The sequence below is a fragment of the Thamnophis sirtalis genome, unplaced genomic scaffold (genome assembly GCF_051295495.1).
Source record: "Thamnophis sirtalis isolate CommonGarterSnake01/CBP01778 unplaced genomic scaffold, rThaSir2_p1.2 scaffold_13, whole genome shotgun sequence".
In the NCBI taxonomy this organism is placed as follows: domain Eukaryota; kingdom Metazoa; phylum Chordata; class Lepidosauria; order Squamata; family Natricidae; genus Thamnophis; species Thamnophis sirtalis.
In genome coordinates, this window is record NW_028261393.1 from 21,884,950 (window position 1) to 21,912,073 (window position 27,124).

The 27,124-nt window shown below is 39.4% G+C and overlaps 1 protein-coding gene and 1 long non-coding RNA gene across 2 annotated transcripts; one reads left to right on the plus strand and one right to left on the minus strand.

The window, feature by feature from the left end:
• Window positions 1–1,274: 1,274 nt before the first annotated feature.
• LOC148043102 (uncharacterized) lies at window positions 1,275–2,630 on the minus strand. Its single transcript, XR_015698345.1, has 2 exons — window positions 2,541–2,630; window positions 1,275–1,356 (listed from the first exon to the last, which is right to left on the minus strand). It is a non-coding gene; the product is annotated as an uncharacterized LOC148043102 (long non-coding RNA).
• A 506-nt stretch (window positions 2,631–3,136) lies between these two features.
• Window positions 3,137–26,544, plus strand: AGO4 (argonaute RISC component 4). Its single transcript, XM_014055896.2, has 18 exons — window positions 3,137–3,271; window positions 9,026–9,191; window positions 9,418–9,538; window positions 10,121–10,302; window positions 11,278–11,414; window positions 11,507–11,641; window positions 12,514–12,601; window positions 13,576–13,723; window positions 13,803–13,922; window positions 14,300–14,428; window positions 14,646–14,779; window positions 15,598–15,782; window positions 16,020–16,179; window positions 17,160–17,475; window positions 18,450–18,584; window positions 19,531–19,632; window positions 20,414–20,613; window positions 21,615–26,544. Exons 1-18 carry the CDS (start codon window positions 3,253–3,255, stop codon window positions 21,721–21,723), a joined length of 2,586 nt encoding a protein of 861 aa, XP_013911371.1. The 5' UTR covers window positions 3,137–3,252; the 3' UTR covers window positions 21,724–26,544.
• The last annotated feature ends 580 nt before the right edge of the window (window positions 26,545–27,124 follow it).

Below are 27,124 nucleotides of genomic sequence, written 5' to 3' on the forward strand. Positions count from 1 at the left end.
TCACTTGTAGCCATTTGTCTAGTGACTGCTCGAAGTTACAACTGCACTGGAAAAAGTGACTTACAGCTGGTTCTCGCACTTACGACCATTGCAGCATCCTCAGGGTGACTCAAAATTTGACTGCTTGGCACATATTTGCAATAATTTGCATCCTTCCCAGCCATCTTCCAGCAAGCAAAGTCAATGGGGGAAACTGGATTTGCTTAATGACCACATGGTTTACTTAACAATGGGCAAAGATCATAAAATTGGGTGCTGCAGAAAAAAGCTTGGAAGATCCCACATATCAGCACCAGTGGTGGGATTCAAAAATTTTTACTACTGGTTTTGTGGGTGTCTCTGTGGGCGTGTCATGTCTTTGTGGGCGTGGCAGGGGAAGGATACTACAAAATCCCCATTCCCTCCCCACCCCACTAACCTGCTTTCCAGTTCCATTCTCCTGTTCAGGGCAATAAAAGAAGATCAGCTGGGATGCAGAAGGGCCGAGGCCAGCCTATTTGCTGGTTCTCTGAACTACTCAAAATTTCCACAACCGGTTCTCCAGAACCTGTCAGAACTGCCTGAATACCACCTCTGATCAGCAGCCCTGAAAGGTGAAACCTGGGAAAGAGGGAATCCAGTGAAGAGGAAGAGAAATGGTACTGACCCCTGGCAGGAGATCCAGCTCCCCCCCCCCACCCCCTACCCCTGCTCCTATCCTGCTCTGCAAAATGAAGCAAACTGGGATGATCTCAATCAGCATTTCTCAATTTTAAGATGGGCAGATGTCAATTCTCAGAATTTCTCATGGAATCACCGGGGAAGTCGGTGAGGTTGGGTTTTTTTTAATTACATTTATTAGTTATTATCATTTATTATGATAGGAATTGAAGTCCAACCATCCTGGATAAGGAATTCTGGGAACTGAAGTCCATCCAAGCTGGTTGGGGAATTCTGGAAATTTATATATATATTTTAATATTTATTAAACTTGTATGATGCCTCACTTAGAGGCGACTCTAAGCAGCTTACAATCAATTAATTTCCCAATTATAACATTAAGATTTTGGGAAATCCTGCTACCAAAAAAGATGCTGAGGCCCTAGAAAGAGCGCAGAGGAGAGCATCAAAGATGACAAAGGATCTAAAGGCTAAACCATATGATAAAAGACAAAGGGAACTGGGTATGTTTAGCCTAAGGAAGAGAAGATGTGTGTGTGTGAGAGAGGGGGGGAGAGGGAGAGAAAGAAAGAGAAATGTTAGCCATCTTCCAATACTTGAAGAACTGTCACAAGGAAGTGGACATGGATTTATTCTCCATAGCATCTGAGGGAAGAAGCAGCAATGGATGGAAGCTCCATCAGAAGGAAATTCAACCTAGGAATAAGAAATGAGAACTATTAATCAATGGAAAAACTTGTCTCCTTTCCTTATGGGTGCTCCATCACTGCGAGTTTTCAAGAAAAGTTTGGGCAACTATTTGTCCAGGATGGTGTAAGAAAAGAATAGAATAGAATTCTTTATTGCCAAGTGTGATTGGACACACAAGGAATTTGTGTTTGGTGCAAATACTCGCAGTGTACATGAGAATAAAATACATTCATCAAGAATAAAAATATAACAACACTTAGTGATAGTCAAGATTACTAATATGCTATCAAATCATACTAGTAAACAAATAAAAACAATACACTTTGAAAGATACAAGCAGCATGGTTATAGTCATTAAGTGTGGAGAGATAGATACTAGGAAGAGAAGAATAGTAATATTCTTGGTAAATTTTTGAGTGTTATGGCAAATAGATGTTAAGCAGAGTGACGGCATGGGGAAAAACTGTCCTTGTGTCTAGTTGATCTGCCTTTTTGAGCTCCAGATTTTTGAGGTAACATTTCATCACCATTCATAAACTGAAATGAAATATAAAATATATTCATAAAATGAAATGAAACTAAACTTGCAAATGAATAAGTAATGAAATTAAAATTCAATAAATTACATAACTGTTCACTGAGCTTCAGATGAATGAAGGTTGCAGGGCGGTTTTGTACAGAGTATGAAGTATATATCAAATATTGTTTTTCTTTTTTAAAAATTTGGTTTTGTAATTTTAAAAAAAATCCCCTTCATGGGTGGGTCCCCTTTGAGCTCCATGGGCCCCAAAACAATGGAGCCGCTGCACACACACACCCCTCTCCTCAGGCCTGTGCACAGGGGAAGGAGATGGGGAGCTGAAACCCTCCCCAACTGGCTGGGGAATTCTGGAACTTGAAGTCCAACCATCTTAAAATTTGCCAAAGTTATGAAACACTGGCTGGCCTTAATGTCTATCCATAAACCTTTCCTTTTAGCCTGCCGGGATGGGTAAAACCCAGCGGTTTTTCTGCTTGGGAGGGGCCACCGCTTCTCTATGTGGGGCGGGGGGTGAGAGAAAAGCAAAAATAAATAAATAAGGCGGCGCGAGGGGGTCGAGGGAGAAGCCCGCCCGCGTACCCGCCGCTGAGGCAAAGCGGGCGGCGCGTCCCCGAGGCGCCCAATCTCCCCCCGCCCCGCGCTCGCCTACCTCTCCTTTCCCTCGTCACGAGGGCCGAAGAGGGAGTGAAGAGGAGGGAAAAGGGGCGGGGCTGGAGCGCGCGCGCCCGGGGTGGTGGTGGTTGACAGCCTATAAGCTGCCCCGCTCGGTCCTCGCGCTCTGGCTGGCTGGCGCACGCGCGTGTGCGGGGCGGCGGCGGCGGCGGCGGAGGGGGGGAATGTCCTCGGTGGGTGGGTTTAACCACGCGCAGGCGCGCGCAGGCGCAGCTGCAGGGGGCCGAGCTCGAGGCGGCTGTGGCGGGGTCCACCGCGCTGAGGCGACGACGAACGACGCGCATTGGGGAGAGTTTGGCTCCGGCTCGGCCGCCTCTCTTCAGCCCCGGGCCGGCCGCTCGCCTCGCTCACTCGCTCGCGGGGCGGAGTCGCACGCATGCAGGCGAGAGCCTGAGGGGGACGGAGCAGCAGCAGCAGCAGGGATCGCCGACGACGGTCCCCGTTGGAACCGAGGGAAGGAGCGCGATCGGTTGTTCGGTCGGCCGGGCGGGCTGGTTCCGCCGCGGCCGCGCGTTGTTGGTGACGCGGAGACGCTGCTCTCCGCCCCCCGTTCCCTCCCGGCCGACCCTCACCCCGAAGCCAATATTCCCGAAATCAAGAGATACGCGGCGGCGGCTGGAGCCGCGGGGCCCGTGGCGGCGGCGGCGGCGGCCGGGGGGGACCGCGGCGAGGCCACCGCTGCCGTCGCCATGGAGGCGCTGGGACCAGGTGAGAGGCCTGCCTGCAGGTGTGGGTGGGCCAGGGGCGGAGGAGGGGAGGGGGCTGCCCAGATGGCCCCTTTTCTTCGTCCTTTTAATTGGGGCGGGGCTGGAGGGGACTCGGGTTTCCTTTCCGCGGAGCCTTCCTCTCCCCCTTCCCTTCTGAGGTTGAAGCCGCCAACAGGTGCTGCTGGAGGCCCTCAGGTCACGTTGACTCCGCTCTGCCTGAGGCCATGTGGGCCTACAAAGGAGTTTCCCCCTCGGCGGCTGCTGCTGCCTTGCGTGCGGCTGAACACTTTTCCAGTGTTTGTAAACACACACAGAGCACGTGATGCCTTCAGGAGCCTGTTTAAAAATTTGCTTGCGTTCTTGGGAGTCGGAGCAGCACTTTTGCCCAGCCTCCTGCTGCCCTTTGAAAAACTTTTTAAAGACCGCCGCAGCAACTATCATGTGTGGTTCAAGCAATGCTTCAACACGGGAAGTTCTTAAGAAGATATTGGATAGCCATTTGTCTGAAATGGTGTAGAGTGTCCTGCCTGAGCAGGGTGTTGGACTAGAAGACCTCCAAGGCCCCTTCCAACTCTGTTATTCTCTTTATTTCTGTTCTATTCTATATTCTATTTCTATTCTATTTCCATTTCTATTTCTATTCTATTCTATTCTATTCTATTCTAGGCAGACCGTATAATTCAGTGTATCTGGAGCAGGTAATAGTGGTCATTCGGAGGACTGTGCACCAGGATGTGAATGCAGTGGATAAAGGAAACATTTGTTCACCCATCCTCTTTCTTCATGCCTTGATTGAAACCTGGTTTTAACAAACCAGAGTTTGCACAGTATACTAAACTGTAAGCCAAGGTTTAGGGACCTCCTTGCTAAGCCCAAAACAGACAAACCACATAATAGCCTTGGATGAAGTGTGAATTCAGTCTCTGGCTGGATTATTTAGAAAGGGGGGGGGGGAGACCTAACTTTTGTAGAGCCAAGTTGCCTTGTGCTTTAGTTACTTTCTAATCTGCTTTTTGTTATCTTTAGGAATTTTTAATGGAAACCTAAGAATATATAGAGAGAGAATATAGAGATTTAGTTTGTTTCCTGCAGTTATTTATTTAGGCGTTAACTTTTGGCCCAATTTTCCAAGAGATAATATTTCAAGTAATATGGAAGGGGCTAGCTATATCTTTGTTTATGCCTGTTTTGAAATATTTGTTAAAAAGTCAACTTTTTTAAGTATAAAAGCTGTCCACAAATTCCAGATAATTCTGATTCCTGGTTACAATAAGAAAGTTTATGGTGAGAGTGCAGTAGTTTTTAGATATAGCACTTGTTATTGTGATTTTAAGTTTAGATAAAATAAGTACAAATATATGTGTTACAGTTACATTGGTGATGATACTTTTTGACTGTGTGTACAATATGCTAATTATTAAATATAACTAACAAACCACACTGGCTTGTGGCCACTTAGTTTTGGCTTAGGCATTGTTATTTTTTAGCATGGAATCAGCACATTCTGGAGTCAATAATTCAAATATCTAGGGCAGTGATGGTTAACCTTTTTGCCGTTGAGTGCCGAAAGCGTGTGTGCTTGCACCCATAATGCAATGCGTGTCCATGCCCCGCATGTGCTCCACCCTCTGCGCATGTGTGCACAACCCCACATGTGCCCCGCACATGCACGTGGGACCCTCGTGCATGCACATGTCCCCCCCGTGCATATGTGCGTGTCTCCTGCATGCGGCCTCCACACATGTTTTATTTTTATAGTTATAATGTACACTGGAGATGGCATTTAATTTCATTGTATGAAGTGCAATCACAATAAACTAAACTAAACTACATTTTTGTTTTCTTGCTCCTGGTCAGAGCAGGAGTTTGAGCTTCTGTAGTAACTAGAGATTATTTGAAGATAAATCTATTTTAGCTGATCTTTGTTCTTCTTTTCCTTCCAACCCCATCTCCCTTGAAGCTTCCATATATAATCATTTTACTCATTCATGTGTTTGAGATCTAAATCTTGAGAAAAGACTAGAGGGTGTGGCTCTGGCAGTGAAAGGTAGGGAGTGGTGGTCTATGTAGGTTTCGCATTTGGGAAGAGTGCCAAGATACTTTAAGGAAGAAAGACAGCAAGCTGCAAGCCCTTCTGGTCTTGTGCCAGGCTGTGTCACCCAATTAAGGCTCTACAGCTCTTTCAACTATTCCTTTTAAATGCCAGGTAGATTCAAAATAAAACAAATTATTCTTGGTTTCAACTTTTTAGAAAAGTGATAGATGAAGTGAAAACGTGTTTGATATGTTTGAAATATACACAGCCAGTTGGGAGCTGTTTCACATCACTACAATTATATCATAGATGATAGTGGTACTTTGGCCAGTTCCCCCAAAAACCTAAGCAAAATCAAACCTGGTTGGTAAATGATTGTTACTACATCTAGTTACTACTACAAGAAAATTGGAGGTTGTAGAGTGGGAAATTCTTTAAAAAAACAAGAACAACTCCCAAGAAGACCATGAAAAACTGCTTTCTTATTATTAAATCTTGAAGCATCCATGTAGATTTGAAGACTACTTTCAGGAATAAATAGCAATAAAAGCTTACTTGTTGATTTTTGTAGCAATACCTTTGCCTTTTTCCAAGAAATACTTTTCCTTAACTACTGAATTTATATTTTGAATTGAAATTATCCCTAGTGCTAAGTCTCCCTAGCTATTGTTGGAAATAGTTTTGATTGTTATATTTGTGGAAAATTTCAGTTTCTATGTCAAAGCTTCTCAATAGACATGGCAATTACTCTTGCAGTGTATGGCAAGAGTATATGCTTCAGCATGGCCTCCAAAGTGTCAAGGTCATGCACTGCCCAGCTAAAGGAAGCTGGCGGGAGTAATACAAACAGGCGATCACTTTAGTGACAGTGGCAAAGGCATCGTTTTGTACTGCATGGGAAGGAATAATGGTAAACGACTCATGCATTTTACCAAGAAAACATATAATACTTTGAATTAATTTAGCTGTAAATATTATTTTAGTAGTTTTGGACACACAAATATTGTGTGCGTTAACTGCAGCTCCCATTATTTTATTGAAAATGTATTTAATACATTTGAGTTTGAAGAAGTATCAGATAAGATTTGTTTGACATATTCGGAGCTCACTGAGCAGCAAGAAAATTTACTATATATGGGAGACATATTTTTTATAAGGAAAAAAGAGAACAGTCAATTGTTCAGTGACTATTTAAATTTACGATAGTGCTGACCTGAACAAAATGATACATGACAGATTCCTGGCCACCAGAGCATCCCCATGGTCATGTAATCACAAGCCAGGCATTCAATGACTGGGTCATAATCATAACATTGGAGTGTCCTACAATCATATCATCACAATTTGCAACTGTCACTAGCAGCTTCCGCAATCAAAGTCAATAGGGATACTAGTGGGGGATCACAGTGATCATATATTGCAGTATTCACTTAATGAAAGCAACTGGAAGTGTTGTTGCTAAGCAATCTGATCATATGATGTCATGTTTTATAACCGTGTGATTTAGTGATGGAAATTCCAGTCCTAATTGTCATCATTAACTAAGGACTACCTGTATTTGACAAAATTTGTTCCAGGAATGGCAACTCTTATTGCGATGACAGTTACAGGATATGGATGCCAGTATATTAAGTACATATTAAGAATTGAAAGATTTACTGATAAGTTTACCTGTATGAAAATATGATTTGACTAAACCTGTAGCAGTGTCAACAGGTACTAGTGCATCTGGTTTAGGTGTGGTATTGCTACAAGAAAGATTTTGTGTGATACGTGCATTTAAAACCAGGATTAAACTGTTAGTTACTAACTTCCCCAAAATATCAATTAGTAGTAGTTTAAACCAACAGTCTCGAACCTTTCTGGCTTTGTTGATTGGCGTGGGGGTGGGGGTGGGGGGAGTGCTTGCAGCTCCATTTGCCCAAGTGGTGGGCATATGCATCCGCCACATGCACAAATGGAACTGTGCCCACCTGCCTGCTGCACGTGCTCGCTTGCCCAACAACTCTGTAGTCTGGTTTTGAATGGGTTGCAGCTCGAGTTGGAGCCCCCTGGTTTAAAGAACTAGGAAGGAACTGGTGATTGTAGATGCCTTTCTAAGAGCTTTTTAAGATAGTAATGATGATGACATATGTAGATTACTGTATTCTAATGTTGCAATAGATTTGTAGCTATACTTGCTTGTATCTGGTAATATAATCGAAACAATTTAAAAATGCTAACTAGTTAATTATTAAAATTATTTTGATGGGCTGGCCTTAGCAAAGAACGTTTAAAATGTATTGGAATTATAAGGAGGAGTTGAATATTACTTCTCAAGAATGAAAGAATAATTGTACATGAAAGACTAAGAGGTGAGATCTTGCGGGGGGGTGTAAGAGGCATGTGTAAGAAGCTGAATTGATCGTGTTTGAATTTCCTATGAGATTATGGCAGGAATTGTGTTTGATATATTTTAATTTTAGGGGAAAAAATAAAAATTAGTTTGGAAATTTTATTTGATATTTTTTGTAGTGGTCTTCTTTCTTTGGGACAGGTTCTGGTCAATCTTTGGGGGGGTGGGCAGAGGTTGAACCCCAGACTACTATAGTGTAGAGTGCCTCAAGGCTCAGATCTCCCATCCCTTCTTTCAATATGTACATGAAACATTAGGTGATATAACTAAATGGCACTGGATGTACCGTAGCATCAGTATATTAATAATACCCATACATAATTACTCCAGGTGAGACGGGTACTGCTGTTACGATATTGGTCCAATGATCTAAATTTCCTGAAAGCTGTAAAGAGCTACTCTTCCCCCAACTTCTTGTAGAGGATGAAGTTGTAGTTGGAGGACAGTGCTGTTGGCTGCATCAAAGCAGTTTGGTTGTGGTGCCTGGCTTCTTTGTTTTCATTTCATGTATTATTTTGGCTTTATATAGTTGTTCTGAACTGCCTAGAGTTTGACTCTAAAGTTGATGGACATGCAAATCATTTAAATAAATAAATTTTGCATTGTGGGTCTCTTCAACACATGGAATCCTTGAGGTCATAACAGACAATAGATCACAATTTAACTTAATGGGATTCAGAGTGTTTGCCAAAGATTGGGATTTTGCAGATTCTATTTCCAGTCTCTATTATGCCCATTCAAATAGGATAGTAGAAAGGACTATACAGATTGTGAAGAGAATGTTACAAAAATCAAAGCTGGACGGTTTTGAGTTTTATTCAAATGTGTTGGCTTAAAAGAAAATCATCGAACTCTTAGATCTGCGCAGAGGTTGACGGTATAGCTTATTAAAGAAGGTGAAGGGACTTGAGGATACATTGAAGATCTTACACTATCTCAGTTCAAATGCGGAAGGAAAAAGAAACAACTGAAGATACCAGAAAAGGACAACAGTTGGGTTATCTTGGGGGGAGGGGGGAGATGGAATATGCTAGGAATAAGTAATCTCTATTATTTGTGAGTAGAATATAATGAGTGAACATAAGGAGCTAGCTGTGGGTATTCAATGTCTCTCTTTTCTTAGTAACCTGTAAACTATCAGTCAACTTTATCCATGTATTAGATCTGTCTTAATAGTTTGTATACAATGTACTTCAAAATGGGATGTGGGCATGTAAATGCAAGCTACTTTGAAATGGAATATGGCCTAAAACTGATTTAAAATTGTATGGAACACTATAATTTTAGAGTAGGCTTACCTATCAAACATGCTTCCATTTTTCCAGGGCCACCAGCCACTCTTTTCCAGCCACCGCGTCGGCCTGGCCTGGGAACAGTTGGAAAACCAATTCGTCTCTTAGCCAATCATTTCCAAGTACAGATTCCTAAAATTGATGTTTATCATTATGATGTGGATATTAAACCAGAAAAACGTCCCCGGAGAGTGAACAGGTATAGTTTCAAGCCTAATTTTAATGGTTCTCTGACTGCTGATAATTTGGCAGTTTTAAATAAAACAATACAGTGGGCATACATGGAGTATTCCTCAGCAATAGCAGTCTCATAAGGTAGAGACCATTTGTACTTGAACTAATTCATATTTTGAAAATCAAATTGAGAACATTATGCTGTTGTACCATTAAGTTGTTCTCATTTCAATTCTCATTTCATTTTCCAGGGAGGTAGTAGATACCATGGTGAGACACTTCAAGATGCAAATATTTGGGGATCGACAACCTGGCTATGACGGCAAAAGAAATATGTATACTGCGCATCCTCTGCCTATTGGAAGGGACAGGGTAAGTCATTTCAGTAATAGCCTTCAGAGTTTAACTTAATGCTTAAATGTCATCTTTCCTAAGAATGTCCTACTGAGCCTCCTTGTTTGCCCTATTCAAATAATGAAGTTATCAAAATAGGTTTTAGATTTGAAAGTGGCATTGCTAAGGTGCAACTCCCAGCTTTTTCAGAAAGCATGTCCAATGCTAAGAGGAATTGAGAAGTGTATATTTGTGACACCTGGACACCTGACACGCAATGATAAAACTGCATCCTTGGCGTTGCTTTGAGCCTATTAAATAGCATTCAATATTTGTTGTTTTATCATGCCCAAATTATAGTGTCCTGCATTAGATGAAGCCTATGAACATGTTTTAAAGTGCATGAAAACTATCCTTGAACTATAGCTTATTTTTTTCCTAGGGAAATTGATCTGGGACTTTGATGGGTATCTGCTGTACCCAAATAATAATGAGATTAAACTGAATTCAGTCAAGGATCAGTGGAAAACAAGTTGAGCTCATGAACAGTTTCAATTTCAACAGATGTTCTGCACAGTTGAGAAAGATCTGCACAGTTAATCCTCACTGTTGTGTCTTCAGGTGGATATGGAGGTCACACTCCCCGGTGAAGGGAAGGACCAGACCTTTAAAGTGTCAGTTCAGTGGGTGTCTGTAGTCAGCCTTCAGCTGCTCCTGGAAGCTTTGGCAGGGCATCTGAACGAAGTCCCAGAAGACTCTGTGCAGGCACTAGATGTCATCACACGGCATCTTCCCTCTATGAGGTGAATATTTTTTTACTCATTCTCTCTTGGATTGTAGTTTTCCCAGCAGACGCTGGTTGAATCTTTTATGCATGTTGTAGCCCATTGTAACGCTTACGGATATTCCTCCTTTCAGAAGTGAAAACTGTAATCGCAAGGAATATGCAATATTTCTAAGGAATATATTTGTGTTCTGCTCTCACTAAATGCTTTTGCTTTTCCCACCTATCTTTGACTTGGTGGAATATAGGAAAGGTATGGAACATCAGTCACTTTTTAAAATAACATTTGAATAGAGTCAAATATAACTTTCAAAATAAATTGTAACTCTGTCTCTTTTCAATTAAAGTTTAGAATAGTCTAACTCTTGCAGGAAAACAATTTCTATTTTACAAACTATCTTTTTTTGTTTTGTGTCTTCCTGCAATTTCTATTTTACAAACTATCTTTTTTTGTTTTGTGTCTTCAAGTCAGAATTGACTCCCAGTGACTGTGTGGACTAGCCCCTTCAGTTTTCTTGGCAAGATTTTGGAAATGGTTTGCCTATAAATAAACTTATTCTAATTCTAATTCTAATTGCTTTCTTCCTAGCATTGAGAACGATTGGCTACTGATACTTGCCTTCCATGGCAATTAATATATGTTCCAGAATTTCTTGAAGAATTTCCTTAGTCTCCTTGGTATTCCTTAGTGACTTTTGCTTAGATCCATTATTTTACTCACACCAGAAATCCTTCTCTGTCTCTGAAGTTTTAAATTGAAAGGTGGTATCCTATGTTAAAATTTTCTGAGTGACAGATCTAATATCCACTCAATACACATGTGCTTTAACTTACACTGATGATGATGATCTTGCCAAAAATGATGTGATGGAATACCCTGATCCAGGACAAATGGTTGAAAAAAATGACCCACTTGTCTGATTTTTAATACTTGTAATACGTTCCTGATTTGTAACTTCTTGACAAAGCTGAATAGATTCTCCCATTCCACCAGGTACACTCCAGTGGGGCGTTCCTTCTTCTCTCCCCCTGAAGGATACTATCACCCACTGGGAGGAGGTCGGGAGGTCTGGTTTGGATTCCATCAGTCTGTCAGGCCTGCCATGTGGAACATGATGCTCAATATAGATGGTATGGAAGAAACCTGTTTCCTTAAATTACCCTAAATCTCTCGTGAGAGACTTTTCTCAGTATCCCGCCTCCTTTTTTTGTTTTGTTTTTAGTATCCGCAACTGCTTTCTACCGTGCTCAGCCTATTATTGAATTCATGTGCGAAGTCCTGGATATTCAGAACATCAATGAACAAACAAAACCCCTTACGGATTCCCAGCGTGTTAAATTTACCAAAGAAATAAGAGGTACTACTTTAAAATAATAAGTTATCATGTATGTTGAATTGTGGTAAACAAAAAAACTTGATTTCTGAAAATTTTGCAGTATATTTCCACCCTTAGAAAATTATAAGTTGGGCTGGTTTTGATGGCGTTTAGAGAGAACATTTTTAGTAACTGCTTAGAGTTTCTTCATCTCCCAATATCACACATTTAAAAATAAAAAAGACAAGCTTGTGGTTATACAGATGGATTTTTTGTCATTGTGTGGATATTTCTCTGACATTCCCCATTTGTCTTTTAGAAAACCAATACTTTGGGAGTTTTTGCTGAAGAAAATATGAGGGATGGCAATTATGGCTCAAAGCCAGCTCTCTACCTTTTAATTTGTTGGTCACTAATTTTTTTATCAGAAATATTCAACAAAAAAGTAAAAATTTAGAATATTTTCTTATCCTTTATTAATGATCACAACTCACCTCTGCTCTGTATTTATGGTCAAGTTGTTCTAACCTTACTACATTATCAAAATCCGAATTAACTACTCCCTCCTCCACCCAAAAAAACCCCTGGGAATTCTGACTACAGTATTATGACACATTTCTGTAGTATTTTCAGTGGACAATTTTTTTTTCCATTTTATGTTATAAGATTCTCACTCCCCCCCCCCCCCCCGAATTTTAGGATGACTAGATTTGGAAGAAACTATTTACTTGGGTTGAATATTATTTTATCCACTCAGAATTTTATTTGAACAATCCAGATATAGTGGATTTGCATTTATATAGAAAATAAATGTAATCATAGACAGCCCAGTAGTTTGTTTTGATATTTGATCCTTCTCAATATATCATATTGGCTTTTGGTGTGTGTGTCTTTATGTTTCACTGGATTTATAGGTTTAAAAGTGGAGGTTACTCACTGTGGGCAAATGAAAAGAAAATACAGAGTTTGCAATGTTACTAGACGACCTGCTAGCCATCAAACGTATGTATGCTTTTTTTTTTTTTTTTAAAGCAATCTTGAAAAGTCTTTGTTCTGTTTCTGCTATGGAAAAGCAATGTATAAACTGAAGGTCACACATAACTAAATATTTCATAAACTAGGTATTTCAGAATTCTATAAAAATAGAAAACTCTGAAGCCATTCGGAGTAGGACCCAAAAAAATGACTTGTGCTTTGGCAATATGTCAGTGAAGATTCTCAGTCATCCAGATAAGAATCATCTGGAAGAAGTTGAGTCCTGGCAACTGGACTTCTTTTCTTTTTCGGCTTGAAACATTTCACTGCTTATCCAAATAGACAGGCTTGAAAAAAGATAAGCATTTCAAATCAAAAAGAAAAGAAGTCCAGTTGCCAGAACTCAACTTCCAGATGACTTGTGCTTTTTTTGGTTGTGTCATTTTGTGATGGAAATTCAGTCCCAATTATCATAGTTAAGTGAGGACTACCTGTATTTACATAATTAATGTACAACGATGGAGAAAACGTGATATCTGGCAGCCAGGCGAGCTTCTTCAAATGGGAGAAGCTACAGATAAGCCTCTTCCCAACAGGCATGTAGCAGTGATACGGGACTAAGTAGTCCTTCATCTTACATGCATATTTATACTATGGGCTCTTTTAATTTTAACTTTTAGTTAATTTGACCAACATTATGCATTTTTTTAAAATCATGCTGTCCCTATGTATTGAAATGTTAAACCTGATTTTTAATGTGAGGATGCTAATATCCCTTCACTGGAGCTTGATATCATATATTTGGAGTACTACCCTCCCAGTCAGACCACAATCCATCTCTGATTGCTTTCAGTTTTTATTAATTTCAGCAATATGACTGTGGGGAGAATAATTTTGTTGCTGCTTTTGTTAAATAGTTGAGAATTCAAAATAGTTGTTTATGTTCTGATACCTCTTTCTTGTGAAATGAATATATATTTAATTTATATTTTTGCTTACAGGTTCCCTCTGCAGTTGGAAAATGGGCAAGCTATGGAGTGTACAGTAGCTCAGTATTTTAAGCAGAAGTACAGTCTGCAACTGAAATACCCACATCTTCCATGCCTCCAAGTAGGGCAAGAGCAGAAACATACCTATTTACCCCTTGAGGTAAACACCTAGGCGGTTCTGTTCCTCAGTTCTGTTCTGCTGCATCAGGCTTGTTCACCCTGTATCTTTTTCATTCTAGGTGTGTAATATAGTTGCTGGGCAGCGTTGTATTAAGAAGCTAACAGACAATCAGACATCAACTATGATCAAAGCAACAGCACGGTCTGCCCCTGACAGGCAGGAGGAAATTAGCAGACTAGTGAGTAACTGCTTGAATATATTAAATCACCATTAAGATGGAGTGAAATAGTGGCTGGAAGACACTTATCACTTTTCCTGCATGAACTTTGCAAATCTTTTTCCTGGGATCCAGCACCATTTCTCACCTCTGGGTTGATGAGGTTATGGTACACCCAGAATGTGGTGTATCCAAGACATAGAAGATAGGATAATAAACTCCATCCCTATCCTCCTTTTGTAATAGTCCACATAATTCATAGATAACTACAACAAAAGATAGCAGCAACTGGGGAACAAAGGCACACAGTGGACTTCCAGTTGAGCTACACTTACTCAAATGAAATATTCCCAACAGCAGTTGTGTCTATATTTAAGAAATGTTCTCTGAATGTCTAGGTCAAGAGTAACAGTATGGTTGGTGGACCTGATCCATATCTGAAGGAATTTGGTATTGTTGTCCATAATGAAATGACAGAACTGACAGGCAGAGTATTACCTGCACCAATGCTGCAGTATGGAGGTAGGGTAAGTACTTCATAATTTTCACCCAATCTAGATTACACAACAGGCCTCATAGGGGGGCTAATGCATACTTTTAATTCGGTAGACTCTTTACTGGCAGTTTATTAAAATTTGAGTCTGAAAACGTAGTTGATCATGGAAATGCAATGAAAAGGGGTTTGCCTGTACATTAGTTTATACACTTGTCAAAGAACAGCGGTTTGTGTTTGATTTTCTTTAGAACAAGACTGTTGCTACACCAAATCAGGGTGTCTGGGATATGAGAGGGAAACAGTTCTATGCTGGGATTGAAATTAAAGTGTGGGCTGTTGCCTGCTTTGCACCTCAGAAACAATGCCGGGAAGATTTGTTGAAGTAAGTAGTTTCCCTTTTTAGAAGATTATTATGTTTACTTGTTTAAACTGATATTTGGAAAGCTTTGAATGGTGTATCTTTAATAGAGGTTAAATGTTGTTATCAACAAGATGATGGTACACAAAGCAATTACTTTACATCACTTTTTGCTTTCTCCACTCTGACACCTTCAAGATCTGGTATCTTTTAAATTTATTTTTTATTATGTATATCCCGCTTTTATTATTTTTGCAAATGACTCAAGGCGGTGAACATATCCAATACACCTTCCTCCTATCTTCCAACACAACAACAACCTTTTGAGATGAGTTGGACTTCAAGAAGATCCAATATCTTCTTTATTATAAGCATACTTCTCAGCCAATGTAATTAAAGCCTAGTGCAATGGAAAGTAATTATGACATCTTAATTTGGGATTATCAATAGAACTTGTTTACCCATAATTAGAAATTTCAGAATGACAGAGTAATTGGTTGTGCTCATTTTCTGATGTCCAGAGTTACTGTATATTGACAGTATTCAAGGAAGTTTGGTCTAACCCTGTGTTTTTCAAAGCTAGAAACCTTAAAAGATGTGGTCATCAGTTCCCAGAATTCCACAGTTGTGCTGGCTGAGAAATTCTGGGAGTTGAAGTCCACTCGTCTTAAAGTTGCCAAGATTCAAAAAAATACTGATCTAACTTAATGATTGAGAGAAGATCTGTTTTCTAAGAATCAGTCCAGTTCTTTTATCAAAACCATTTCAGGTGGAATAAAAGGGATAACATGCACAAGGTAAGGTTGTGCTAATGCTGTCTATAACTTATTCTGTGATTCTAGGAGTTTTACTGATCAGCTGCGCAAGATCTCTAAGGATGCGGGGATGCCAATCCAGGGCCAGCCATGCTTCTGTAAATACGCACAAGGGGCAGACAGTGTGGAGCCCATGTTCAAACATTTGAAATTGACTTATGTGGGGCTGCAGCTAATTGTAGTGATTCTTCCAGGAAAGACACCCGTCTACGGTAAGGAAGAGACCATTTGACCAAATGCATAATATAATTATCATATTGAAAGAATGTGCAATTACAATTCAGTGCTTTTTTTTTGTAATAATCCTGTGCAAACTCTTTAAAATAAAAAATAAAAACCTTTAGATAATCTAAGTCATCAGTTCGAGTTACTGGAATGGGATAGGAGTAGAGGTTGAATAGAGCATTTAAAAAAACCTGGGTTCTAAAAAAAAAACTTTTTCGTTGCAGCTGAAGTTAAACGAGTCGGGGATACTCTCCTGGGCATGGCGACTCAGTGTGTTCAGGTGAAGAATGTGGTGAAAACATCTCCCCAAACTCTTTCCAATCTTTGTCTGAAGATCAATGCAAAACTTGGTGGAATAAACAATGTCCTCGTTCCACATCAAAGGTCAGTTTAACCCTTGGTTATTCTTCATAGAAGGCATATGGCTGAGTTTTATTCAGAAGAGAATGATGAAAACACTCAAAATGAAAATCCTTGCATTGAGAATGTTGTCATTTACCTAATTTATATTGTTCTAAAGTTTTTCTTCGTTATAGCAATAAGAACTTAGTTGTCTCTAAATAGTTTTTTCTTTTTTCGTTCACATATTCACTTATACTATGATATCTTATACTAGATAATTGTCCCCATAAAAACCTGTATAATAATCTCCACATTAGAAAGTGAGGCTATCTGGGAGTCCAGTGTAGGATTTCCATTTTTCCCAATAGCCGTTGAGATTTTATCTTTCTTTTTTGTAATTGTTGTTTTATACTAATAAATTCTTTAGATTTATTGTTGACTGGGCTGACCTGAATTTTTTTATTGAAAGAACAATTCATTGAATTCTCTTTTTACCCCAAAGCAAAACAGGAATTAATTGAGGACTAAGGTTAATTGTTTGATGCAACAGGGAGCCACATAATGACTTATTTATATATATTTATATACCATATGGCCCCCAAAATAAGCACTTGGCCTTATTTTTGGGCAGATCTTATTATTTTTGAGATGCAGGAGGCAGCGAGCGTGGTCACCTCAACACATATTGCTGTGTTGCAATATTTTTGGGGAGGGCTTATTTTTGGGGGAGGGCTTATTTTACTGCATGCACTCAAAAGCCCGATTGGGCCTATTATTTGGGGCGGTCTTACTTTCAGGGAAACAGGGTATATATCTATTGTTTGTCCTCTAGCTGAGGTGGGATATGTTAACTATCAAAGAGGTAGAATATTGAGTTGTGTAATGCAGAAATAAGCACTTCTTCTCAGCAACTGAAGAATAACTTGGAAAAAATAAAAATGATAATTAGAACTTATAAAACATTTTTAAAAGGATTTTTTTGCTGGTTCCTAGTTAAAATGCCTTTTTTTCCAATTCCCCAGACCCTCAGTATTCCAGCAACCTGTTATTTTTCTGGGAGCAGATGTCACTCACCCTCCTGCTGGAGATGGGAAGAAACCTTCCATTGCTGCTGTAGTAGGAAGCATGGATGGCCATCCCAGCCGCTACTGCGCTACTGTACGAGTGCAAACATCCCGTCAAGAGACATCACAAGAATTGCTGTACAGTCAGGAAGTGATCCAGGACCTGACCAATATGGTGCGAGAACTGTTGATCCAATTTTACAAATCTACTCGCTTCAAGCCTACAAGGATCATTTACTACAGGGGAGGAGTATCCGAAGGGCAGATGAAACAGGTATTGGTCTAGTAATTCATCCTCTGAATGGGCCCCTTCAGAAAGTCCATTCCTTTGCCAGATAGCCTGGAAAGAGGTTTATACCAAGAATACACTCAATGCAAACATTTAATCATCCAGTTTGAAACTATAAGCAATGCATGCACTACCTGCATGCATTGCTTATTAGCCCCATTGCCGCATAGAAATCTGGCAATGGTTGCAAACACTGTAATTATCCTAATAATAAACAGTAACATATGATGGTTATGTTAGTATTAAGATGTCTAAAACCATTTAATTTTAGATGATCTGATAAACCACTACTATATTAATCTGTAAAGAGTGACTTAGGTGTGGATCCTAGTACTGCTAATGAATGACTGCATTTTGGGTACTCAAATTTATGGCCTTTTGCAGAATTCCTATGGAAACGTAACTCTGATATATGATGTTTTTGCTGAAAGACAGCATTTGTTTCCAGTTTCTGGCAAAAAAACCACACCCTATATTGAACAATGGATTTGCTTAGTGACTGGTGTTTTCTTCATAATCACTTCCACAAAAAAGGTAAAATCAGGCACAGTCACCTGATAACTGGCGTAATGACCATCACAATTGATGGACATAATTGTGGGCTCAATTACAATCACTTGAGGACTACCTGTAAGCTGGAAAAGTAGGCAGATTGTCTCTTTATCCAAACCAGATGTATGTTATATGTCAGTGATGCATCCTGATCCTAAATTAAATTAGTAACTAATCCCAAAGCATATAGCACTATGCATAACAAGCAGTTTTATAAAAGTACTTGTCTTATTTTCTTCATGGCAAGTTTGCAAAATCATATTTTATCTTGAAAGTTTTCATGAATTTACTTGATGTATTCAGCAGCCAGAAATTGGCTTGGATTCATACCTGTTCTTAATAGTACAACAGTGGGACTTCATGAATTGCTTCATGAATTGAGTTGATTTCAACTTTAACACTTCTAGGTAGCTTGGCCTGAGCTTATCGCAATCCGGAAGGCCTGTATCAGTTTAGAAGAAGACTACAGGCCAGGGATCACCTACATTGTCGTGCAGAAAAGGCATCACACAAGACTCTTTTGTGCAGACAAAACTGAACGGGTAGGTAACTGCAGAAGGAACGTAAAGCCATTCTATTAAATTCTGCAGCTTTCAGGAGATGCCAGATGGCTTTTCTTGGAAAAATGCCTGGGTGGGGTAAGGTTGGTGCAAATGAATTTTTATAAGGCTAGATACTGTTGGGGTTTTTTGGTGGTGGTAAATAAATTTACACATTTTGAATCAATAAAAAGTATAATAATTCAAAATTGATTCTAAATGTCAGATGTAATACTGCTACAAGAAGCTAAAGCCTAGCTGAAAACGTTGAGGCATATTTGTAGGCATCCCTCAGCACTAATGATTCCTAAGAGAATGAAATCCGTGAGATCCAGGTAAGTCAGATCCATTTCATTTCCTCCTGCTTATTATTGGAAAACATTCAGTTCAACGTATTTCAAGTTGGACACTTCATTTCAAGTTGCAACAGTGGTTCCAATCTTAATGAACCTAAACGTAATATTTCAAATTTAAATTCAGAAATGTTTTGTGCATTTCTGTTTGTCAAGTCATACATGCCGCTCTTTGCTGCCCATTTCTTTCATGAAATTCTGTATATAAAGTTTTTTATTTTTTCATTTTCATAACATATAATCACATGTATACTATTACATAGCCATGTATACTATTCATGAAATTCAAAATGGCTATCATCAGGCGATGGCATTAGGATAATGTGAAAATATGCTCAGTTTGACGTTGCTTCAGATGTATCTGAATCCGGCTGACTTCAGGCAAAGCTGAAGAATTTCATCTTTAGAGGAAACTGTCCAATTGCTCGTTGAATCATGATTCTTAATATTTAGTAGTAGGGCAGTGGTAAGGTTCAAGTGTGCTGCACAGTTTGATTGAATGATTTAATGTCAAATAAAATAAAATGATGAATTCTGCTTATTTTGTTGACACGGATTCCTCACACTAAGCGTTAGGGCTGTGTTTTCTCCAATAGGTGGGGAAAAGTGGGAATGTTCCGGCAGGCACTACCGTGGATAGCACCATCACCCACCCGTCTGAATTCGACTTTTACCTCTGTAGCCATGCAGGAATCCAGGTAATCATAATATAGCCAGCAGTTACTCTGTAGCATTTTGTGGTTGGTGCATGAATGAAACCGGCCTTGTATAAAGGAACTGCAAAACAAGCTAACAGTAACAAGCCAAGAACCACTGAGACTACTCCCAGCCAACACTGACAGGGCAAATGACTAGAATATAAATTGAGACCAAACTTCACTCTCCCTAGTTCTGATATCTCAGGGGCTGCCACAAAGAAGAGGGGGGTCAACCTAGTCTCCAAAACACATGAGGGCAGAACAAGAAGCAATGGGTGGAAACTAATCAAGGGGAGAAGCAATCTGGAACTCGAGAGAAGAGTTAGAACAATTAATCAGTGGAATGGCTTCCCTCCAGAAGTTGTGAACCGTGCAGGTTTTAAAAAGATGTTGGATAACCATTTGTCTGAAAGGGTATAGGGTTTCCTGCCTAAGCAGGGGGTTGGACTAGAAGACCTCCAAGGTCCCTTCCAACTCTGTTATTCTGTTAAATGAAAGGTTAACCTTGATACTGAAATGTGGCATAAGCAGCCGCAGTTTGGCCCTGAAAAGCCAGCGAAGCATTTTCTTCTGCATTAATGAACAGCCTTCACCTCTAGGTTGAAGAAGCTGCTCCTTTCTTCTTGCATAGAAACTCTGTAAGAAAAAAGAGAGGACTTTCCTGGGGAAGAAAAGAAGAAGAGCCAACTTCTTTGTTCCGAGGTTACTGCCTGCCTCTTGCACGGTATGTCTGCCTTTAGGGAATTTCAGGGGTGGATTGACTAGATTTATCTTATTTCAGGGAACCAGCCGTCCTTCTCACTATCAAGTCTTGTGGGATGACAACTGCTTCACTGCAGACGAATTGCAGCTACTGACATACCAGCTGTGTCACACTTACGTTCGATGCACACGGTCTGTCTCAATCCCTGCGCCTGCATATTATGCCAGGCTGGTGGCATTTAGAGCAAGATACCATCTTGTAGACAAAGACCATGACAGGTAAACAAACATGGGAGAAGAATCTTCAAGGGTTTAAAGTATATTCAGACTCTAGGATTGCATCCTGGGTAAGCGGTAAATTATGTACAGATCTGCCCTTCTGTTCTGAATTTGATCTGAATGCAAAGCTCCTTCCCTTGTAACAATTCGATTTTCACAGGGAAGTTACACATTTTTGGTGACATCAGTCGCTGGTTGCTGCACAGGCAATATTTTATTGAACAAGTTGCAACAACCTGCCTTCTGATTATAGATTCCATTTAATTGGCTAGAAAAATTAGATAATGTATTTATCAATATAATCTACAAAAAAAAATCTGCAGAGACTCTGAAATTGTATTAGTGGAGCCTGTTAGTTTTGTTAATCCATTATGCTAAGCTAATTTAAACTTCTACCAATGTTTTGGATATTTCAGAAGAAACTACAGTTTAGAGATTAGATGCCTGAATCACATGTAAGAGAGGCCTTGAGTTTATTTTTAACCTTGTTTGTACAAGTAGTCCTTGATTTAGAACCGTAATGGAGCCTGCCTATTATGATTGTAAGTCGTGACAATTGTAAAATGGGTCAGTCATGTGACCTATTTACAACCACTTTTGCAGCAGTCACTAAAGGCTTTTTTTTTGCTAAAAATTGGACGTAAGTGCTTCTTTTCAGCAAAGAAAAGCTAGTAAAACATGACCATAGGATGTTACAGCCAGCCATGTAGATGGCCTAGTTGCCAAGCACCCAAAATTTGGTCATGTGACTGGGGGATGACCCTCAGAACTTTGAATCTGGGTCATAAGTAGCCCCAAGATAGTTCTGTTTTAACTTCAGTCATAAGTGAGTGACTACCAGTACATTATTGTAACCTGAATAGAAACTACCTCTGCCCAATACTTAGAAGTGGATTTTTCACCTTGAAACAGTGGCAACCTGCAAAGGGTCGGGATGTAGTTGAGGGAGGAGTGTAACCTCAGTGGGATTATGTGTTAAATCCTTCCAACTTCTTTTTCAGTGCTGAAGGCAGCCACGTGTCAGGACAGAGCAATGGCCGTGACCCTCAAGCACTCGCCAAGGCAGTACAGATCCATCACGACACCCAGCACACAATGTACTTTGCCTGATCAGACTCTGCAGCCACGTGGCGTGGCAGGAGCGGCCTAGTTGGTCAGGTCACCAACCATTAATTGTCAGGGCTCGTTTTTTTAATTCAGGCTGCCCTCCACCAGCAGCTTGGGACAGTTGCACTGAATTGATACCTGCCACCAACATCTCGTGCAGGCACAATTGAGCCATTTTTATTTTTATTTCTTTCCGTAAACAGAAATTTCATAAACAGTCTTTGCATTGGACTGAATTTTTACCTCAAAACGCAAAAGGCTGATCCTCTTAAACAATTTTTAAAGGACTTGGCACGAAAGGTTTTTATTGAAATATTTTGCTAACCAAGTAATCAATTTACGTTACCTCTTCATCCCACGTTAAGCTTGTCAAGAAGAAGAATTCCTGCTGGGCTTTGACATAACTGCTTAGTGAGTCTCCAGATATGGCAAAACAGGATTCTGCTGTTTTTTCTGTCTGGAACCATATAGACTTGATCAATGAATTTTTGGTGTAAAACACCTTTCAACAAACATGTATTTTCAGAGGTATGGCTGTTCCTTTGGTTTTGTTTTTTAATTTTTCGCTTTGTCAAATTTTGCTAGTTCCCTTTTTGTAAATCTCTCTGCAGTCCTGGGCTGCAAAGCCATTGCACTATAACTGCGAATTCAGCTTGGTGGTACTTCTTCTGTGAATGCGTAATGTTAGCAGAGAAAAATCCCCCCTGGCAGTTCTAATACAATTATAATTATGATTACGGTTACAACTGCCATCTTTTGATTCAAAATGCTGAACTGCTTCCCCTTCTAAAAATAGGTAACCAGGTTCTGAACAATTAGTTTTAGTATTTTTCAAACATCACAAAAAGTGCCCATTTTATGCTGCTATGTTTGACAAATTGAAGTCATTTTTAATACTCTTTTTCATAGAAGGTTTTAACTTTGGCAATAATTTTTTTTAAATAACCTGGCAGTAGCTTTTCTAGTCAGAATCCATTCTTGGGTAGATTGACTTATCTTTGCTGAAGAGAAAATTAATTACTAAAAATGGATCAGAAGAGGCTCCCTTCATGCTTTTTACAAATGATTATTTTTAACTGTTTTATAGTCACCATTGGTCTGTCTACCCCTTTTTATAAGCTTGGAAAGTGGGTGTTGTGTATTGGAAAAAAAGGCTTTGCCAATTTGTACAGTTGTGTATAGTGTGACAGTAGCAATCAAAGACTTTTACCAGCAATTTAAATCCTGTTTCCTTTGATGATTTAGGTTTCTTGCATGTACAGCGACACTCAGTAGCATGTGTGAAGTGTGAATTGTAATGTTGATCTTGAACCTTTTCTATTAGGATTCTTATTTTGCTCGGTTCTCTTCCACTGAAACATGTTAATACCAAAAGTAGGATGGGAGGGGGTTGTGCAGACAATAATAGTGTTGTGTTGAGACTAGCTTGTGAGTGTTAGCACACAATGCTTTAAATTCCTAGTTTTTGACTGAATTGATATGGCCACTGGGAAGACTGGGATTTGGCCAATAATTGCACTCTGGATTTCTAATCAGAGGGTGGCATCACAGAGCCTTGTGACCTTGTGAGCTTTCAAACCCGGACTTTCACGTTGGCAATATGATACACCGTTTAAATTGTCCTTCAGTCAGTTGAAATAGAGCTTCTCATAACTTGGAAAATGTACATTTCCAAGAACATTATTCAGTTGTGTCAGAGTACACTGAAGTTAGTCTTCAAAAAACAAAAAAAAGTTTTATATGCTTCTTCCAGAGCCGTGGGCGTGTGTGTGGGGGTGTGTGTGTGTGCATGTGTTTGTGGGAAAGGGCATATGCAGTGTTTGTCCCCATTCAGAAAAAGAAGTGAAGCAACTTAGTTCTGACATCCAGAGCTGAGATATTAGATTGCTTAAGAATAGGTAAGGGTTGTTTTTTTAACTTTTCCTTGAGAATACCTCACTTGGATAATCAATATCAGGACACACAGGGAGGGAGAGTGGCCACTGCTTTAGTTTATCTGCTGCTTTTCTTTTCTTTTAATGTTCAGGGAGAAAATGCAAGAATTTTAACTCCTGCTGACCCAAACAAACAGAGAACTGAGGCACCTTGAAAAGAGTCTAAGCACCTGTTTTAGTGTGTAGCATTTTTTTTATTGCACTAGGTAAGGACATGGTTTGAGAGAAAGAAAGGGAAGTAAGAAAAATGGGTCTCTGTACCACCTGGGTACACTGGTAGCTGCCCTGGCACCTAGTACAGGTGGAGAAATGGGATATATGTACCCACCTGTCTACAGGTGAGATCTTCCAAATCCCAACCAGGCAGAATGAAAAACAAGCTTTCTAAAAGGTTTGTAAACCTTCAGCAACCAAATCTGCTTTTGCTCCCACTTCCAGATATGAAGATTGGGAAGTAGGGCTGGAGGAGAATTTAAATCTCTCATCCTATCAATTGCCAGCAAAAGCAGATTTTGGGAGCCAGGTGGGATTCCCCACTGCTACCCAAATAGTAACAAAAAAGAGAAGTGGGAGGAAAACATGCATTTTAAAGGGCTCAGTTAATTTTAGTTGTAGTTGGGCCCAAACTGTGAAGATAGGAAGCTTAACAAATCCGGGAAGAACTTTTTTCTGATTGGCTTATTAGGAAATGAGTCTGTATAAAGTGTATAAGCTATATGAAATGGTTCTTTTTAAAAAATTTCTTATCATAGGAAAAAAAATAAGATTTTGATCGTATTTTTCATGTGTATTACAGCCCACAACCCACATTGGTCTTTTGAAATCATCTGTATTTCAGAGAGATATCTAAGCAGGATTCCTTTTTTTAAGTGAATTATTATCACAATGAATTTTTATCAGCCCAAAAACGTTGATGAGAAAACTTTCTTGCCAACTTTTGCACTTTCTTGGAATTTTACATGATTTCCACCCCCTCTTCTTCCTTCTTGTCTCTGTTGAAAATTTTCCTGTGCAAAAAAATGTTCAGTCATCTCTTAGTTGCTGAATGGTCCAGTGATGTCATTTGGGTATGTTTCAGAGCTGAAAAATTCTATCAAAGCAGACAGCGATGAAGATCTTTAAAAACTAATAAAAAGGGAAGGTCTTGTTGATCTTTGGGAGACCTTTTTGACTCATTGGGACTGCCCCTTCCCCTGGGGATGAACTGAATGGTTATGCATGTGTCAATCAATGGGAAGATGTGCATTTTCTAGCTATAGTTCTTAAGGTTTTAGGGTTTAGTTTGGTTGGGGTTTTTAATGTGGTTTTCTTTCCTTTTGACCCAGTCTTCTCCAGCTGTGTTGTCTTTGGTCGTTTTGGGCTACAACTTCCAGAATTTCAACTTGGTTGGAGATTTTTGGTTTATATTAAGCCTGCTGGCTCCTTTTCTTTTTTCTTTTTGCTGTTATGTCATGGGAGATTTTCAAATGTAGCAAATTTGAACTGTGGGCTGGAGGGGAGTGGGCTAATAATTTGGGCAGTAGTTCTCGGTGTTTATAGGAAAATCAAATGTGGTTCCTTCTGTAAGTCTTCTGCTTTTTTATTTTATTTCTTTGAGCACTTTTATTCCAAAGAGGCTCTAAAAAGCTTTTGCTCTGTAACAGAGAGTCTTGCTTTACTTCTGTGACTTCTGGGCATTTTAAGAAGGGCATCGAAGGAGACTTCAAAATCAGAGGCAGAAGATGTTCCATGTTTCTTTGATCCAGAGACGTCGTTTTCTCCTACAGCCCTAATATCAAGAATCTTTGTATGATGGGGAAAAGGGCATGGCTCTCCTTGCGACAGGTCACCCAACCTCCAATCAGTTCTTCCCACTCCTGCCAAGAAAACTACCTTTTTTGATGATGCTGTGGGTCCTTTTTTCCCCTTCTTGCTCCATGGCAAGGCAGTTCCTCTGTTTTCATTTTCGTAAAGCAGAGTTCAGAGGGCATTGTATCAATACTGTTTCAACTGCAAGGTTTTTTTCCCTTGTACAAATGGAGGAAAAATCATAAGTGGATATCAGTTTAAGGGTTTCTTTATACCTTGCTATTGACACTTTCATGATATTTCTATGTCTAGGGCCTGGACCTTGTACGTAAAACTTGTTGGCATATGTTCATTTTCGACTGATGTATTTTTCCTTTTTTGTTTGTTTGTTTGTTTCTATACTGTTAGACTTGTAATGTTATAAATTGTATTTTATTAAATTGGACTGGATGTATGTCTATAGCAATACGAGGTACTTTTTCTTTCAAAGAAACTCTGGGATGGGTAGGTTAACAGTGCCTCCCTCCCCCATTGCGATATGCTGGCTGTGTATAATTGCAATGTATTTTTCTTTCTTTCTTTTTTTTTAGCCTGCAGGGATTTTGTGTTCATGTGTCCAAAAAAAATAAAGGCATTTGTTGCCAAATGTTTTTTCTTCGGTGTGCAATAAAAAAAGCTTGTCTTTTATTTTTATTCTAAAACCAGTGGGCTACTGATAAGATTCATGAGAGAAACAAGGGGCATGAAATGGAATTTTAAATAATATTATTTGGATGCATGACTGTAAACCAGATGCCTGAGATGTTGAAATTTAGAATATTTAAGAACCAAGTGACATTTTGGGTAAGAAGCAAAGAATGTTGTTAAATATAAAGTAAACATACTTGTGGCAGAAATCTTGACTTTGATGGCATTTGAACTAACGTAATGGTAACCAGGGATAATTTTTTTGTTATGGCTAACCTAAAGAAGTTATCAACTATGTGACCTTGGCAGTGAAAGTAAACTCTTAAGCAAAATTTACTGAGGAAGGCAATTGCAATAACCAGCGAACTTCTCATGATGTGCATGTAACTGGATAATAAATGTATTGTGTATTGTATTTTACATTCAGAGACAAAACTTACCTTGGGCAAGATAAGACCACGAGAATCCTTCAATAAAAATGAGTAAGAATTAAAATGTATAATAACATCAACAGAAATAGTCAACCAGTCTGATGATGAAGGGAATACATGGCCTTTTAAGTGTGCTTAAAAATGATAGTCCCCCCCCCTAATATAAAATTTTAAACTAATGAGAAATTGCAGTAGCTTGATAATACACAAAATGAAGTCCTGCTTTACACAATGCAAAATTATCCAGTAGTATGAGTCTCACTCAATTTGGATGTCTCCAGACAAGATTTATTCTACACCTGTTGGTTTTACCCATCCATTTTTGGCACTTACACTATGCAATCTTAATGCAAAGATTAAAAGATACCTTCCATTCAAGAGGTGCAACCAACCAGATTTTGGTGCTAAAGTGGCTGAGGTAACCATGGAGAAATGTAGGTGCCCATTTTAAAATATACCCTCATGCTTGTACATTTGATTTTAAACTGCTTGTGACTTAATGTGAAGCAAGACAAGTGAATTATTTAGTAAATTGGCTTTACACACAGAACAGCTAACTTAGTG